The sequence below is a fragment of the Citrus sinensis genome, chromosome 9 (genome assembly GCF_022201045.2).
Source record: "Citrus sinensis cultivar Valencia sweet orange chromosome 9, DVS_A1.0, whole genome shotgun sequence".
NCBI lineage: Eukaryota > Viridiplantae > Streptophyta > Magnoliopsida > Sapindales > Rutaceae > Citrus > Citrus sinensis.
The window spans coordinates 33,015,039-33,034,196 of NC_068564.1; the positions used below are offsets into that span (position 1 = coordinate 33,015,039).

The 19,158-nt window shown below is 39.8% G+C and overlaps 2 protein-coding genes across 5 annotated transcripts in view; one reads left to right on the forward strand and one right to left on the reverse strand.

The window, feature by feature from the left end:
- Positions 1–8,219, forward strand: part of LOC102627745 (uncharacterized) — a 21,965-nt gene extending 13,746 nt beyond the window's left edge. Inside the window, exon 5 of one of the 2 annotated variants that reach the window (XM_052434336.1) lies at positions 8,009–8,139. In XM_052434336.1, the coding sequence (XP_052290296.1) occupies positions 8,009–8,124 (116 nt within the window). In that variant the 3' untranslated portion in view covers positions 8,125–8,139. Of the gene's footprint in view, positions 1–8,008; positions 8,140–8,200 lie in introns of those variants that run through there. The other variant, XM_052434335.1, reaches the window with a different exon arrangement.
- The window catches only part of LOC102628720 (shikimate O-hydroxycinnamoyltransferase-like), a 25,241-nt gene extending 9,680 nt beyond the window's left edge, over positions 1–15,561 (reverse strand). Inside the window, exon 1 of one of the 3 annotated variants that reach the window (XM_052434333.1) lies at positions 15,508–15,561. Coding sequence is in view for 2 of the 3 variants with exons in the window: in XM_052434334.1 (XP_052290294.1) it covers positions 10,197–10,517 (321 nt within the window). In the remaining variant the exon portion in view is untranslated. Of the gene's footprint in view, positions 1–10,196; positions 10,573–15,372 lie in introns of those variants that run through there. The other 2 variants (XM_052434329.1, XM_052434334.1) reach the window with 2 other exon arrangements.
- Between the last annotated feature and the right edge of the window lie 3,597 nt (positions 15,562–19,158).

Consider the following 19,158-nt stretch of genomic DNA (forward strand, 5'->3'; position numbering starts at 1 on the left):
TAAAATCGAAAATAAAAAAAATGTATTAGACTATTAGTTATTCGGGGACCGGGGACCCTCGGGGATCCCCTGTTATTATTCGGGGAGGGGATGGGGATTCTCTCAAGCAATTCTGATGGGGACGGGGAGGGGACGGGGACATATGTAAAATATCGGGGATGGGTATGGGGAGATTGGTCCCCTCCCCTCCCCTCCCCATTGCCATCCCTACTTCTATCTCTCTTTTTATTTTAAAAATTAAAATAATGCAAATAAAATATTAAAATAATAAAAAAGTAACGAAAAAAAAACTTTAGAAGAAGAAAGTAATGACAAAAAGCTACTACTTCTATGCCATTAGCGCCATTATGCCCCCAACCGGACGAAGCCAAATCCGATGAACTCAAATCTGCATTTGCATTAACAGAAGAAAAATAAAATAAAACCAGCATTCAGAGATCTGAATGAGCCAAATCCGACGAACGCGACGTCAGCGACGACAACGAGGGGGAGGAGAACAGCCTGTTGCTCTAAACGACAACGAATTGAGCCAAGTTTTTCATTTCCGCATTTTGTTATTATCATTTCAGTTTTACTAGTTTTGGTAAATTCAGCTAGTGAAGCAAATGATTGATGAATTAATGATTGATTTTATGTAGAAAGCGTTAATATCAGATAATCTCAAGCTCCATGATACTCTCCACAAGTTACGAACAACAATCTCTTCCATTATTCTCCTTGATACTCTCATATATAGTTTCCTTTATTTTCTCTTTATTAGTTACAAATGATGTATATAAATACATGCATTACAGTTAATGGAAATGTGTGAAAATACTCCAATATTTTAGCTGTCCTGTTTACAATATATATTCTGCTTTTTGTTCTTTTATGGTATCAGAGCAATTAATTTCTCCTACGAGTAAACCTATAACATGGCTTCTAGCTCAACCTTAATCACCTCTTCCTCTCCTGTGTCTGCTGCCTTTTTTTCTTCTGATGGCGCGTTCAATTCTGCAGGCAACCTGATTGTTATAAATACATCCTCACAACTTTCTCTCAAGTTGAATCAATACAACTTTATGACCTGGAGAGCACAATTAAACATTGTCCTAATAGGATATGATCTTCATGGTTTTGTTACAGGTGCAATAAAGTGTCCCCTTCCAATAATAACCGGTGATGATGGAAAAGCAACCATTAATCTTGCTTACACCATATAGCAGCACCAAGATCAATTTATTCTAAATGCAATAATTGCATCAGTAGAACCAGAAATTGCTTCTCTTATTGCTTCAGCTGCAAACTCCATCGGTGCCCTTACTACACTCACATCAACATTTCAAAGCCACAACAGAACCCATGTAGTTAATCTCAAAGGCCGTATGTCACGAATGAAGCAAGAAAACAGGCCTGTAGCTGAGTATTTACAGAGTATGAAAACGATGGCTAATGAGCTTGCATTGGTTGATACTCCGGTCTCCGAAATTGACCTCACTGTTATGATTCTTAATGGACTTAAACCTGAATTCAAAGAAATTGTTGCAGCTATTCAAGCTAGAGACACACCAATTACTTTCCTTGACCTGCGTGACAAACTCGTTGATGTCGAAGTATCCTTGCAATCCTCGCGAACAGAAGAAACACCATACAACCCCGTCATATCAGCCCATGCTACACAAAGAAATTATAATAATTTCTCACACTATTCTCAAAATCCTCGAGCACCTCTTCAACCATTTTTTCCATCAACACCACCTAGTTTAAATCCATCTCAAACCTTCCAAAATAACTAAAGATACTCAGGTCCTAATCCTTACCCATCAAACAATTGGAATCAACAACCAAATCGCAGGAAAGGTTACCAAGGCACTTGTCAAATTTGTCACCAAAAAGGACACAGTGCTAAGAAATGTTCTGATCGATATAATTATTATGCAAGATTGCAAGCTCAAACTTCCAACCCTATAGCCAACTTTACAGCAACATCAACAAATACACAGATACCTTATCCAGGTGTCCCAATATGCAACTACAGCAGTCCGTCTCTGAATCCGAACCAAACCTGGCTTCTTGATTCTGTAGCTTCACACAACGTCACTACTGACGTTAACAATTTATCTCAGCATGCTCTTTACACAGGTTCTGATGAAGTAATAATAGGCAATGGCTCAGGTTTGCCCATCTCTCATATTGGTTCGCTTACATTCTCCTCTACCTCAAAACCCATTACTTTATCAAATGTACTATGTGTTCCCAGTATCCGAAAAAAATTGATCTCTGTATCCGAACTTTGTAAAACCAATAAAGTCTCAATTGAATTTTTTGACTCGTGTTTTCTTGTGAAGGATCAGCTAACGGGAACAGTTCTCATGCGCGGCCTGAATAAGGAAGGAGTGTACGAGTGGCCTTTGTTGTCTTCTTCAATCAAAAGTCCTTTAGTATTTGCGTCAAGATCAACTTCAACTTCTACTTGGCATCAACAACTAGGCCATCCTTCATTTCAGATTCTACAATATATTCTTAATAAAAATTCTTTGACGGTAACACGAAATAAATCTGATTCCTTTTGTAATTCATGTGCTAGTTATAAAAGCCATAGACTCCCTTTTGTTGAAAATTCTCTTTCAAGCTCCAAACTTTTAGAGCTTATTTACACAGATGTTTGGGGTCCTGCGCCTATTACTTCCCATGATAATTTTCGATTTTACGTTATATTCGTGGATCATTTTACAAAATATATTTGGTTTTACCCAATGAAACAAAAATCTGATGTGTACGATATCTTTATCAATTTTAAAATCTTAGTTGAAATTTTTTTTAAGACTTCCATTGTTTCTGTTTTCTCAGATGGTGGTGGAGAATTTATAAAATTGAAACCATTTTTCAGTAAATGTGACATTTCACATCTCACATCAACTCCATATACCCCTGAGCATAATGGTACTAGTGAACGACGTCATCGTCACATTGTAGAAACAGGTCTTACCTTACTACATCAAGCATCTCTTTCTATACGTTTTTGGACTTATGCTTTTCATACAGCTGTATATTTGATTAATCGCTTACCCACTAATATTCTTAAGTTAAAAAGTCCCTATGAAACACTTTTTGGTGGTGAACCTAATTACAATAAACTCAAAATTTTTGGATGTCAGTGTTTCCCTTGGCTACATCCATATTCCACTCAAACTGGAACCTAGGTCTAAAGCTTGTATCTTTTTAGGATATTGCACTTCACAAAGTGCCTATAAATGTTTTGATCATGTTTCTAATCGTACGTATATATCACGTCATGTTATTTTTTATGAATCTACTTTTCCTTGTCATGGTTTAGATTTATCTCAAACTCGTGTTTCCACTTCTTCTTATTCTAATTAGACTCCATCTATGGCAGCCAATTTTTCTCCACTTGTATCTTCTTCTAACACGTTTGATGCAGATAATGGTGCCACTCAAAATACTTCCTTGCAGGTTGATGCCATAACTGATTCTCCAGCGACTAGTCCTTCATCCATCGAGACAGATCCTTTGCCCACCATGCCTACATCACATTTATCCTCAAACTCATTAGATCAAGATTCCAACTCAACCAATTCAACATCGCAAACTAGGCCAAACCACCATATGATAACTCGAGCGAAAAATAATATCTTCAAGCCTAAACATAAACTCACTCTCGTTACCACCAAACATCCCCTACTTAATACTTTCGAACCAACATCAGTTGCACATGCTTTACAAGATCCCAACTGGAAGGCTACAATGATATGTGAATATAAAGCTTTAATCCAAAATCAGACATGGGAACTAGTTCCTTATTTACAATCGCAAAACATCATTGGCTGCAAATGGTTTTTTCGCATCAAACGACATCCAAATGGCACTATAGAGCGCTATAAAGCTCGCTTAGTCGCCAAAGGTTTTCATCAACGAGTCGATGTTGACTACTCCGAAACTTTCAGTCCCGTTGTCAAGCCTACAACCGTGCGTTTCATCCTTTGTCTTGCTCTTGCTAATGGTTGGCCGCTCCAACAACTAGATGTCAACAATGCTTTTCTCCATGGCACACTTTCAGAAGCAGTTTACATGTCTCAACCCCCTGGGTTCACTAATCATCATTTTCCCAATCATGTTTGCAAGTTACGAAAAGCATTATATGGGTTAAAACAAGCACCCCGTGCCTGGTACCAAGAACTATATTCCTTCTTGCATCAAATTGGCTTTCACAATGCTATCTCCGATGCTTCTTTATTTATTTACAATCACGGGGGCATCACTGCATTCTTTTTGGTCTATGTTGATGATCTTATCCTCACTGGCAACAATGGTAATTTTCTATCTAAATTTGTTCACTTGTTAGCAAAGAAATTCTCAATTAAGGACCTTGGCCATTTACACTACTTTTTGGGTATAGAACTCATTCCAACAATTGCTGGTCTGTTTTTGTCACAACATAAGTATATATGTGATCTTCTCTCCAAAACTAATATGTGTGGAGCTAAGCCAGTGTCAACTCCTTTATGTTCCACCGCATCGTTGAAGTTATTTGATGGTGCAACTTCCGCAGATGCTACAGAATACAGGAAAGTTGTTGGTGCTCTTCAATATCTCTCCTTCACAAGGCCTGACATTTCATTTGCAGTTAGTAAGTTGTCACAATTTATGCATAGCCCGAGTGTTTTTCATTGGCAAGCAGTTAAACGTATTCTTCATTACTTAAAGAGCACTGCTTCTTATGGCTTATTTCTTAAACGGAATTCACCATGTCTTCTTCATGCTTACTCTGATGCTGATTGGGGTGGGGATGAATCTATTTATTCTACATCAGCCTATATGCTTTATCTAGGCAGCAATCCTATCTCATGGCGTTCGAACAAATAAAAATCAATAGCTCATTCCACAACAGAAGCTGAGTACTTGGCTGTCGCAAATGCAGCCTTTGAAGTTTGATGGGTTCAGAATCTACTTCAAGAACTTGGCCTTCAATTGAGTCAAACTCCTACCATTTATTGTGATAATATTGAAACTACCTATTTGTGTTGCAATCCAGTCTTTCATTCAAGGGTAAAACACATTGATCTTGCTTATCATTTTGTTCGCGATTGGGTCAACAAAGGGCTATTGCGCGTATCTTATATATCTGCAGCAGATCAACTTGCTAATAGCCTAACCAAACCCCTCTCCAAGCAACCATTTTCTGAATTAAGGTTCAAGATGGGTGTCGCCAATGGCAACACCCTCTTGCGGGGGCATATCAGATAATCTCAAGCTCCATGATACTCTCCACAAGTTACTAACAACAATCTCTTCCATTATTCTCCTTGATACTCTCATATATAGTTCCCTTTATTTTCTCTTTATTAGTTACAAATGATGCATTACAGTTAATGAAAATGTGTGAAAATACTTCAATATTTTAGCTGTCCTGTTTACAATATATATTCTGCTTTTTGTTCTTTTAGTTAAATGAAGCGAATGAGGCGAAACTCGAAGGGAATAAGTTGTTTGGTGAAGGTAAATATGAGGAGGCGTTGTTACAGTATGAGGTAGCTTTGCGAGTGGCATCGGTGCCGGAGAGAGCGGAATTGGCTTCGGCGCCGGAGGCTAAGGAAGGGCAGTCGGCATCGGGGAAGAAGGAAGTGGCGACGGCGCCGGAAATGGCAGAGCTGCGTTCCATATGCCATTCAAATCGTGGAATATGCTTTTTGAAGCTTGTATGTTACTCTTTTATCCACATTTCATTCAATAACAACACTTTGTTTTGTTTGTGCATCCTAAAGTATTAAAGGATTTAGAAAATGTGAATTGCTAAATGTGACAGCGTTGTTACTAAAGAAGAAATTAGTAAAGCATGAGGCATTTGATGTTTTTGAGTTCTGTCAGTCAGTCTGTTTGTTTATGTTCTGATTTCATCCCGGTTTGTTTAGCATTGTTTATAATGCATTTTTTTTATTAGATTCCGAAAACCTTATTCTCTATAGTAGTTCATTTTACTATTACCTTTGGAGTTTACTTTGAGTGGATCTGATCCTTTCTCCTTCTGATTTGTTGTATTGTTATCAAATAGACATGATGATGTTCAAGTTCAGATGGTAAATGAAGATAGAAATTTATGGAGAAGTACTTCATATTTTAAAATCTGCCAACTTTTGTTTATCCTGTGGAATCTGCGGTTCATGCTGTTTGTTTTGCATCCAAGATTCCTATAGTCTTTCTAACTCCAGATTGATGATAATTTACATTAGGGAAAATTCGAGGAGTCTATCAAAGAATGCACAAAGGCATTGGAGCTTAATCCTACATATATGAAAGCTCTGATCAGAAGAGCAGAGGCACATGAAAAGCTTGAACACTTTGAAGAGGCTATTGCTGGTATTCAGGATTTGATGATTGTTGTCATTCACATAACAAATACGTTTTAGTTTCTTGTTCATTCTATGTTGGATTATGTAGTTTGGTTTTGAACCCTGAGTCTTGTATTTTTTTGTCGACCTTCCATGAAGTTCTTTACATTTCACAGGCTGATTTGTGGCACCTTCATAACTACTTCTAATTTCAAATGTCATTTTCTTTGAACTTTTCTTCATTTTTTCTATCACAGATGAAGAAAATCTTGGAATTTGATCCTTCAAATAATCAAGCCAAGAGAACCATTCTTCGTTTGCAGCCACTGGCAGAGGAAAAACTTGAAAAGATGAAGGAAGAGATGATTGGTAAGCTTGGCAATGATTTTCTTCTGCGATTTCATTTTCTTCTCATTAAGAAACTGTGAAACATTAGTGCGTATCAAAGAATGATATAAATGGCAGTAAAGAAAGCTGTCGATACAGAAATAGGAATTTACAATCATATAAGGACTGAAGATCTCTTGGTGAAATAAGGTTCCATCAAGACCTTTAACCCAAATTGAGTGTACGCTGATGGAACTCTCTTGCTTCTCATTAGCAAGTCCACTTGTTTCCACCCAAATACATGTGCATCCTGCATCACGGAGATACATCTCTGCCTGCAGAGTTGGTTGTTGGAAGACGTTGAAACAAAAATTTAAGACTGTTTCTGAGGCACACCATTCTCCATCTTCATCAATTGGAGCAAATGAATGAGGCATCTAGACTTCGTTTTTTCATTACTTTTTAACCAGTTCACCCTTATTATTAGTGCCTTTATAGTATATTTGTTGTTACATTGTTGAGAACTCATAGCCATATGCAATTTCATGTCTTTGCAAACTGCTTTTTATGATGGTCCGTTAATACCTCCGAGTAAGAAGTAGATGAATTCTTACATGCAGCTAGAAGTTGGAACAGATAATGGAAAGAGAAGATTAATTAATTAAAATTGTAGGTTGGACTAAGTGAAGTTATTGTTGTGAATGAGATTTTGAGCATGCTTCCTTGAGATAGTCTGTAAGGACTAGGTGTTTGATGATCGAAAGAATTAATTGGTTTTGGAACATAACATGCATGGGAAGTGATAGTTGTTACTTGTTTATAGAATCTGCTTTACCCCCAACATCTTTCAATTAAATGTGAGGATTAAACAGAAGTTTTCGGAGGGTGTAGAAAATTCAATTTGAGTGTGGAGGAAGTATTTCAAAGTTTGAAGTTTAATACCGACCACACTACTGAAAAGAGATATTTTATATGATCCTCAATGGTTGTTTGGTCCTGTTTGATGTCTTCTTTTTTCTCTTTTTTATATAATTTTTTGGGTATGACACACCTTTGACAAACAAGGATTCTATGCCTGTGCTCATGCTTTGGTATGTGCAGAGCCATTTCCTACTAGTCATACAGTGAAGTCATTTTATTTGAAGGGTTATCATCGGTACACACAGAGGGTGGGGGAGTTGTGTTGTCAGAAAAGGATTTGTATTAGAATAATGGTTATATATAATTAGATTACCTAATTCTTCGTCTTGACAAACATCTAGGCTACAATTTTCATCCGACATTTCTTATGCTTTTGTGTGCATGCTTCATCAGTTATTCATTAACCAAAATGTGAAATTGTTTCCTTTGAGCAGGAAAGCTAAAAGAAATGGGTAACTCTATCCTGGGCCGTTTTGGGATGAGCACCAACAACTTCAAAGCTGTTAAAGATCCGAACACTGGCACCTACTCAATATCATTCCAGAAATAGGTTGGTTCAATATAACTTTAATTTTTCATTGGAACATATTGTGAGAAGACTGTACTCAGGCCATATAGTGAAACAGGAATCCTCCCTTGGGCATCATACTGTAAATGTGATTTAAATCTTACAAGCTGAGCGAACAGTTTAACCGTCATGTTAGAGTTTTGATGTGATGCCCAAGGGAGGATTCCTGTAAATGTAAATGTGATTTAAATCTTACAAGCTGAGCAAACAGTTTAACCGTCATGTTAGAGTTTTGAAGTGATGCAGTTTCCTAGTTTGTTTGGTGTCTTGTAAGTTGACAGTCAAGATGTTGCTCTTGCCTGTTTTGAAGACAATATTATCAGTGTCTTTTTACTGCCATTTTTATCCGAGTACAGCTTTAATGAGCTAATAATTATCTAATATTAAACATCTGTGCTAAGAATAAGGTTCTGATACTAACCAAGTGATGGTTCATCTATTGGTGTTTGATTAGAATTTTCTTTGTAGTGTTTCAGATGACGACGTTGGGCTTGAAATTGATGTATTATTATTTTTTAATTGAGTTTTGACCTGTGTTGTTCAGTAAGTCCGCATTGCAATCACCAATCATAATTCATAAAGTTTTAAGTTAAAAAATTATTATTGCGCATGGTTTTATATGTTTCAATGAGATTGCCTTTAATGTCTTAACACTCTGCTTTGGCGAGAGATAAAACTGTTACTGAAAAATTTGACTGAGTTTGTGTTTTCAAGTTTTCTTGTTTTGTTGAATGAAGAACAAAGTTACTTATAATTTGTACGTTTTTATCGAAAATAGATTTTTTTATCATAGTTGTATTAGATCATAACGATACAAAAGTTATTTCAGTTATATTTTTGCCGGGATTATGGGCATATTTGAGAAATAGAAGAAAATGTAATTTGGTTAATAAGAGGCAGAAACTTAGGGGCCTTGACGCTATTATCCTATAAGCTAACAGAATTTTCTTGGCTGTCCAGTCCAAAGTCGTGAATGATGCCTGAGATAAGCTTTTGTATGATCATCAATTCTCCAATTCTCAGTTTTAGCAGCTCTCTATATTCAATGCATTCAAGCAGTTCATTAATCATTTCGAAAGGACAAAAGGGTGTTCGTTATTACAAACATACCAGCAAATAATAAGATGGTTAGTATCAACACAACACCCAAAGATATTACATCGTGGGATTACGGAAAGATATCATAAAAATACTTGTTGAAGTGCTGCAAGTGGTTAGTTTCCATGTCTACAACCACCAACCAGCTCCCATCATTGGTTGGACCCGGTAAAATGAAAACATCTCCGTCCATGCCGAACAAAGGCATCGTAAACACCGGCCGACCCCATTCATATACTTGTCATCCCTCAATTTAATTGCTTCATGAATTCTCTCTGTTGTACAATTTAATGATTCCGATTGAATATCACCTGACAAGGCCATTGGTGTGGCCCTGAAGTTTACATTGCCACAATACCCAAGTGGAATTTTAGGATTCAATTTAAATCGCCCAGATGTGGGAATCTCTAACTTGGTAGCTTGATCAACAGACAACCCTCGTGCTTTACATGGGCAGCGCCATATATGTGCTGTTACAATCTCAAATCTAGTATACTTGACAGTGGATCCGTGATCTCCCTTAGATTTTTCTTTAAGGATGTTCATTTGATCAGGTGATAATTTCAGGATTGTAGTGGAAATGGCTTGAGGATTTTGAGTAGGAGTATTCATGGAAGGAGGGGGATCGTATTCGATGTGGTGAAATGATGGAGAAGTTGGGACTCCAACATCTAGTATAGTTCGATCAAAGATTGGTGGAACGCTAATAGGAATGCCACGCGCCATCTCAGCCCATGAGTTCATGAAGTGATATGCCGTAGTTCCGTCCATTGGCGTATGATGCGTCGTAAGTCCAAGAGAAACTCCTCCACACTTAAAATGCGTTACCTATAAAGAAATAAAGTGACTAAGTTTGAGTGAGTATTATGAATAATTCTTTTGATGAAGTAGCTCTCAATTTCATTTTAATAAAATGAGGAAACACACGAGCTCTCTTTTTGTTCTTATTCTTCTACCTGTGCCATAATAAGTGGATGAAAATATGCATCTTTCGTGCGATCAACAGGTGGAACAAGTTGCACGAGCTTCAAGCTTGATTCAAAGTCGCCAAAATCATCAGTGACACAACTCGTTTTAGCTTCAATAAATAAAACTCCCTCTCCGTTACATTTTATTTCAATTCTGCCATTTTCATCTTTACCCAATCTTCCGGCCAAGGGGTAAAACGGGACAAGAACTTTACTCAAAGCCTCCTTCAGTAAACCACCTTCAAAGAAATTGCAAGGATAATTTGGCCGCCGGTAGAAATACACACAGGGGATGTGAATTTCCGGCATCTGCAGGTTTAAATCACTCAACCGTAGGCAATGTCTGGGGGTTTCTTGAGCAGGCCGTGTTGATGCGGGATTCCGGTTCTCCTCGTTCTACGATCAGGATCTCTGCTCGATCAACGTCATCACGACCAGGGGGTCTCCTCGCAAGGCTTCTTCTCCAGAGGTTCCTGCGCACACAGACAGGTCAGAGTACGCCGGTTGTTTTCCCGGCGCAAACCCTCCGACGCTCAAGTCAGATATGAAGGTTCGGGGAACGCTTGCCACAAATCTTATGGCTGTTAGGTTGTTTTCTCTCTTTTAGAATTTCTTTTCTAATCTCAAAAATGCTAACCCATTTACCTTCGTTGGCTACCTTTTTATAGGCTTCCTCTGAATCCCAGTTTTTCGCTTTTTTCGAGACGGTATGTGACTCTGACTGCCGCGTTATGGGCAAACGTGGGATCTTGCGTGTTACGCCACGGTTCTGGGGAAAGCGTGGCTGTCGTGGTTTCGTGAGATCTTGTTTCCGCTTTTTTGGGGGACGGTATGGGACTCCGACTGCTGCGTTATGCTGCGTTATGCTGCGTTATGGGCAAACGTGGGATCTTGCGTGTTACGCCACGGTTCTGGGGAAAGCGTGGATGTCGTGCCTAGATTCTCGGGCTGGAGAGCAGGTCTTGCCAACTGCTGTCGACCGGGTCTCCTGGCCTCTCGACCTCTAGCCGGAATGGCCTTATGCCTCTTACAAGAAATTTGCCTCGCGGATGACGTGCTCGTGGACGAGCAGGATATTTCTGCTCCTGTTCCCCCGCGCACCAGGCTTTTACGGAACACACCGGTTCGCAGAACTCTGCCATCAGATATCTGCTCACCATGCCTGGTCTCGTCGACGTATTTCTCCCAAACACCGGTCCCCCAGTTTCTGGTGTTGGGTAATGTAGTGGACCAGCAGTAGAAACTCGTTAGTACTCGCTCGCGTGGGATTGGAAAAGGCTGCCAAGAATCACGTCGCATTTAATTGCGGACGAGGTGACGTGGCAGAAATCCTCCCCTCCATTTGAATTTCAAACCGACGGTTATGAGACCCTCGGGATTCGGCGCTGTTAAATGCTGGCAACCCAAGAGTCCGTCCTCATTAGGAAAACCAAATCCTCTCTGTTAATTATTAACAAATTAATAAAAATGTTTTTTGATTACTTTCTTATGTTGTAATTATGAGTTAATTTTCGTTTGAGAATCTGCTTGTCTTTGACTAGACGAGTAGGTTCCGGCTTTGCTCATGGTTTTGCCACACGCCTTTGAAGATTCTTCAATGCCTGGGATTCGGCTCGCCTTCGCGCGGTCGAGCAGATCCTGGCACGCTTGGCATCTGTCTCGCCATAAAACAGGCTGTGAGACTTGGTGAGCCTTTGCATGCCTCAGGAATTTCTTCGAATGCTTTGGAGTCTGCTCGCCTTCTCGTGGTCGAGCAGATCCTGGCATGCTTGGCTTCTGTCTCGCCATAAGACAGGCTTTGAGACTTTGTCGAGCCTTTGCATGCCTTTAATTCTTCGAGGATTGGGATTCTGCTTGCCTTCTCGTGGCCGAGCAGATCCTGGCATGCTTGGCTTCTGTCTCGCCATAAGACAGGCTTTGAGACTTTGATGAGCCTTTGCATGCCTTTGATTCTTCAAGGATTGGGATGCTGCTCGCCTTCTCGTGGCCGAGCAGATCCTGGCATGCTTGGCTTCTGTCTCGCCATAAGACAGGCTTTGAGATTTTGTCGAGCCTTTGCATGCCTTGGATTCTTCGAGGATTGGGATTCTGCTTGCCTTCTCGTGGCCGAGCAGATCCTGGCATGCTTGGCTTCTGTCTCGCCATAAGACAGGCTTTGAGACTTTGATGAGCCTTTGCATGCCTTTGATTCTTCAAAGATAGGGATGCTGCTCGCCTTCTCGTGGCCGAGCAGATCCTGGCATGCTTGGCTTCTGTCTCGCCATAAGACAGGCTTTGAGACTTTGATGAGCCTTTGCATGCCTTTGATTCTTCAAGGATTGGGATGCTGCTCGCCTTCTCGTGGCCGAGCAGATCCTGGCATGCTTGGCTTCTGTCTCGCCATAAGACAGGCTTTGAGACTTTGATGAGCCTTTGCATGCCTTTGATTCTTCGAGGATTGGGATGCTGCTCGCCTTCTCGTGGCCGAGCAGATCCTGGCATGCTTGGCTTCTGTCTCGCCATAAGACATGCTTTGAGACTTTGTCGAGCCTTTGCATGCCTTGGGAATTTCTTCGAATGCTTTGGAGTCTGCTCCCCTTCTCGTGGTCGAGCAGATCCTGGCATGCTTGGCTTCTGTCTCGCCATAAGACAGGCTTTGAGACTTTGTCGAGCCTTTGCATGCCTTGGGTTCTTCGATGATTGGGATTCTGCTCGCCTTCTCGTGGCTGAGCAGATCCTGGCATGCTTGGCTTCTGTCTCGCCATAAGACAGGCTTTGAGACTTTGTCGAGCCTTTGCATGCCTTGGGTTCTTCGAGGATTGGGTTCTTCGAGGATTGGGATGCTGCTCGCCTTCTCGTGGTCAAGCAGATCCTGGCATGCTTGGCTTCTGTCTCGCCATAAGACAGGCTTTGAGACTTTGTCGAGCCTTTGCATGCCTTTGATTCTTCGAGGATTGGGATGCTGCTCGCCTTCTCGTGGCTGAGCAGATCCTGGCATGCTTGGCTTCTGTCTCGCCATAAGACAGGCTTTGAGACTTTGTCGAGCCTTTGCATGCCTTGGGAATTTCTTCGAATGCTTTGGAGTCTGCTCGCCTTCTCGTGGTCGAGCAGATCCTGGCATGCTTGGCTTCTGTCTCGCCATAAGACAGGCTTTGAGACTTTGTCGAGCCTTTGGATGCCTTTGATTCTTCGAGGATTGGGATGTTGCTCGCCTTCTCGTGGCTGAGCAGATCCTGGCATGCTTGGCTTCTGTCTCGCCATAAGACAGGCTTTGAGACTTTGTCGAGCCTTTGCATGCCTTGGGAATTTCTTCGAATGCTTTGGAGTCTGCTCGCCTTCTCGTGGTCGAGCAGATCCTGGCATGCTTGGCTTCTGTCTCGCCATAAGACAGGCTTTGAGACTTTGTCGAGCCTTTGCATGCCTTTGATTCTTCAAGGATTGGGATGCTGCTCGCCTTCTCGTGGCTGAGCAGATCCTGGCATGCTTGGCTTCTGTCTCGCCCTAAGACAGGCTTTGAGATTTTGATGAGCCTTTGCATGCCTTTGGGAATTTTCTCGGTTTCAAGCGAAAGAAATTCCTCGACGTTCCACTAATGGCAGGATTCGACTTACATGAAATCGTTTGGACATAAAGCGTGAAAGATAAACGATAATGAACATGAGCAAAAATAGCTTTCAAATGTGAACAAGTCTTACTGGAAGTATTTTCGAAGGTGTGCTGCGTTCCATGGGCGTTTCACCTCGTGGCCGTCCGTGCGAGCCAGCTTGTAAGCTCCGGGTCCCACTATCTGCTTGACTCTATATGGCCCTTCCCAATTCGGTCCCAGCACTCCTTGAGTCGAATCTTTGGTGTTCTGATTCACTCTTCTCAGTACCCAGTCTCCGACCCTGAATTGCCGTATGTTCACCTTCTGGTTATAATACCGAGCAACCCTCTGTTGGTAAATGACTGATCGCTCGGCTGCTTGCTCCCTCCTTTCCATTAGCAGATCAAGATTCAAACATATCTGCTCGTCGTTCTCCTGCTCATTAAAATGATTTGTCCGGTGTGTAGTCGTTCCTATCTCAGCCGGCACGACCGCTTCATGTCCGAAAGCCAAAGCAAACGGTGTCTCCCCAGTTGCGGTTTTGTGGGTTGTTCTGTATGCCCATAGCACACCTGACAGCTCGTCAACTCACGCACCCTTTTTTGCTCGAAGCCTGGTTTTCAAAAGCCTCTTGTTGGTCTTGTTGGCTGCTTCTACTTGTCCATTCGATTGAGGGTGAGCAGGCGAGCAATACTTCAGCTCCCCACAGACGGCGCCAAAATGTTGATGCGAGATTCCGGTTCTCCTCGTTCTACGACCAGGATCTCTGCTCGATCAACGTCATCATGACTAGGGGGTCTCCTCGCAAGGCTTCTTCTCCAGAGGTTCCTGCGCACACAGACAGGTCAGAGTACGCCGGTTGTTTTCCCGGCGCAAACCCTCCGACGCTCAAGTCAGATATGAAGGTTCGGGAAACGCTTGCCACAAATCTTATGGCTGTTAGGTTGTTTTCTCTCTTTTAGAATTTCTTTTCTAATCTCAAAAATGCTAACCCATTTACCTTCGTTGGCTACCTTTTTATAGGCTTCCTCTGAATCCCAGTTTTCCACTTTTTTCGAGACGGTATGTGACTCTGACTGCCGCGTTATGGGCAAACGTGGGATCTTGCGTGTTACGCCACGGTTCTGGGGAAAGCGTGGCTGTCGTGGTTTCGTGAGATCTTGTTTCCGCTTTTTTGGGGGACGGTATGGGACTCCGACTGCTGCGTTATGCTGCGTTATGCTGCGTTATGGGCAAACGTGGGATCTTGCGTGTTACGCCACGGTTCTGGGGAAAGCGTGGATGTCGTGCCTAGATTCTCGGGCTGGAGAGCAGGTCTTGCCAACTGCCGTCGACCGGGTCTCCTGGCCTCTCGACCTCTAACCGGAATGGCCTTATGCCTCTTACAAGAAATTTACCTCGCGGATGACGTGCTCGTGGACGAGCAGGATATTTCTGCTCCTGTTCCCCCGCGCACCAGGCTTTTACGGAACACACCGGTTCGCAGAACTCTGCCATCAGATATCTGCTCACCATGCCTGGTCTCGTCGACGTATTTCTCCCAAACAGGCCGTATTATTGTTGACTCTTTTACGTGAATTGTTTCCATTGTGTCACCACCTGCGTGCATCCGGTGGCCACGAAAAATAAGAATATACAGAATAATAGATATGGTTAGCTCTGATGGTATGCACAACACAAAACTAGCCAATCAAATCATGCCTTAATTAGCAAGAAAAGAAAGTTCGCATATACCTTGGGGTTGGAGGCACTAAGACTTCAGAATTCTTGTGGTGTATGAAAAATGAAAACTGGCGGGCATTTTTAGTGGTCACTTGTGTTTTAGTTCCACCGACAAACAAAAGCTATTAATGCGTATCTTTTGTGGTCACTCACAAACTTACAGATTCTGTAAGTTACAGCTCACTCACAAACTTGGTTGTGGGTCTCATACGAGCCCACAGCTAGGGTTGGCAGTGGGACGGGATGGGATGGGATTTACCAATCCCAGTCCCATCCCGTATATGCAAATGGGATGAAAAAACGTCTCAATCTCGTCCCTATATTTTTTTGGGACAAAAATATATCTCAATCCCATCCCAAAAGATATGGGATCTTGCGGGATCCCATCCCAATTGAAAAAATTTCTATTCTTAATCGGTAATGAGACGGGATGAGACGGAATTTGTCAATCCCACTCCTCTCCTGCATATGTAATTGAGATAAAAAAATGTCCCAATCCCGTCCCAAATGGGATGGGATCCCGCAGGATCCCATCCCATCGGGAAAAATTACCATCCCTACCCACAGCCAAGCACTATTCACGTGAGGGCTGTACCTTACAGAATCTGTAAGGTAGCCCTCTCCTGTGTTTTAGTTCCACCAACGAAAATGGGGCAGGCAGTTACGCCTTCGCTAGCTGTCACCCAATCCCAATGGGCCTACTTGGCTACCTGCTTACGTGTTTGTAGTCCTTTTCACGTGCGCCCAAATCTAACGGCTCGATCGTATTAGAGTTATATTGTTATACATATTCTCAATCATTCAATCACAATTATGAAACAATTTTCATTGTTTTTGAATAATAAAAAAAATTATAATTACAAAAATCAACATCTTAAATTTAAAAAATTATTTGTTTTGTTCACTTATCATTCCCTCTCACTTTCCTTCCATAGATGAACTGTTTTTGTTCGTTAATTTGTTTGATTTTGTTTAATACCTAACTTTGTCTGGATAATTCATGGTTGTGTTGAAAATTTAAAGTTCAAAGAACCTATTTTCCATCTTCATTTAGACAACCTCTAATTTTTGCATCACAACCATTTTTCACATCAAGTTTCTACTTCAATACATTGGTAGATTTCCTTTCTGACTTGCCGCTATGACTACATACAAATGTCGCATACTTTACAATTCTATCAGTCCCTTCCTAAGGAGTTCGAACATTTACGGGAAACTCTTCTTGTTTTACCATAGACTTTGTAAAATGCAAACATTTCTTCATAACTATTAAATAACATTCCAAGAACAATTTCATCTACATTGTTGGCTGTTATTTCTTGCAACTCTTCAAATGCATGCTCATTTTCTAAAGAGTAATGATACAGCCACAAACTCTTATACAAACTTATTTTGTACAAACTGACGTGGCATTAATTCATTGGTTGAATGAAAATATAAAATAATAAAAACAAATCATATGGGCCAAGTGATATTTAATTCAACCAATCTTATCATGCCACGTCAGTTTGTACAAAATAAGTTTGTACAAGAGTTTGTGGCTATATCATTACTCTTTTCTAAATTCTCAATTTCTACAAAATAATTAACATTTGTATTAAGAATAAGTAATTAGAAACTTTTATAACATTTTTGTCCAGTAACAAAAAATCCTAACAATTTAAATATATAAAACACGTCCACAAATTTTTATAATTTATTCCATTATCTCCAGCAATTTAAATTAAAAAATCCTAACAATTTCAACATATAAAACACATCCAGAAATTGTTATAATTTATCCCATTATTTCCAGTAATTTAAATTTAAAAAAATCCTAACATATATAAAACACATCTAGAAATTGCTATAAATTTAATCCATTACTTTCTAACAATTTAAATTAAAAAATCCTAACAATTTAAATATATAAAACACATCCATAAATTGTTATAATTTATTACATTATTTCTAGCAATTTAAATTAAAAAAAATCCTAACATATATAAAAACACATCCAGAAATTGTTATAATTTATTCGATTATTTCCAGCAATGTAAATTAAAAAAAAAATCCTAACATATATAAAACCCATCCAGAAATTGTTATAAATTTAATCAATTACTTCATGTCAATTCAAGGTAAAAAAAAATCATGACAATTTAAATTAAAAAAATTCTAACCATTTAAATATATAGAACACAACAAAAACTTTATTTGAATGTATGAGAGAGACCAACTTACCAATCAATCAGCAACAATTTTATCAAGCTCCCTCTGTTTGCATATTCATTGCCACTAGTTTTGTTTCACTTTTTTTTTCTGCTATTAAACAAATCCAGATCTAACTTTTCTCTCTTCTTCCTTATGACCACTTTTTTTTTATGTTATTGAAATCGAACAAATGCAAAGTTGGAAATGCATATATCAGTTGTGTGATAAACAACTATAAGGGATGCAGATAGAGTTATGGCCTTTCACTTTAATCATCATGTTAAAACCTTTGTCCAATAGCAAAAAAAAAAAAAAGTTTTTCACTTTATTCACTTGTGCACCATTATATATTTATTTTTTTCCCATAATAGAAAAGAGAGATGACAGGAAACAATGTCGTTTATGTCTTCCCTCTGTTGTGGTATTGTCTAAATAGCAGAACTAGCAGTGCTAAATGAACAAAGGGAAAACAGAAACAACAGCGCCCGCTGCCGTTTCTATGGGTCCTATTTCTGTCTCTCTTTTTGTTTAAAAAATTAAAATAATGCAAATAAAATATTAAAATAATGAAAAAGTAACGAAAAGAAAACTTTAGAAGAAGAAAGTAATGACAAAAAGCTACTTCTGTGCCATCAACACCATTATCCCCCCAACTGGACGAAGCCAAATCTGACGAACTCAGATTTGCATTTGCATTAACAGAAAAAAAAATGAAATAAAACCAGCATTCAGAAATCTGAATTTGGTGCCAAAGACCACGCCAACAACGTTGATAAAATTGTAGCCGAATAATCGATAACTTTCAGTTTTCCACTACATTCAAATAAAATTAGTTTTTGGTTGTGTTATATATATTTAAATTGCTAGAATTTTTTTTCAATTTAAATTGTTAGAAAGTGATGGATTAAATTTGTTATGATTTTTTTTTTTTACTTTGAATTGATAGAAAGTAATGGACGGGGACGAGTGGAGAAATGAAACAAAGGGGATGAAGTGTTTAGAGCGTTGGTTGGCAACGAGGACGAGTGGAGTTGTGAAATGGAGGGACGATGTGGGTGGAGAACGAGTGGAGGATGGGAAATAGAGGGGACGAAGTGTTTAGAGCGTTGGTTGGTGACGAGGACGAGTGGAGTTGTGAAACGGCCGGGGACGATGTGGGTGGAGAACAAGTGGAGGATGAGTGGATGGGGTTTCCTTTATTAGAAGATATTTGAGCATTTTTCCCCTTTTTTAAACTTATTTTATTATTTGTTGTCGGCCCCACAAAAAAATATTAGAAAATAAAACGCGTGAAATGGCAGCATTGGTTGCCGTTTCTGTCGTCCATTTGTTTTGCATTTGTTCGTTTCTTTTGTTTTATTTAGAGCATTACTTATTCAAAATGGAAGTTTATGATTTGTAAATAATATTTTTTCTACAAAATAATTCCTTTAATTTTTCATCTGCAATTACTTAACCAAATGGAAACTT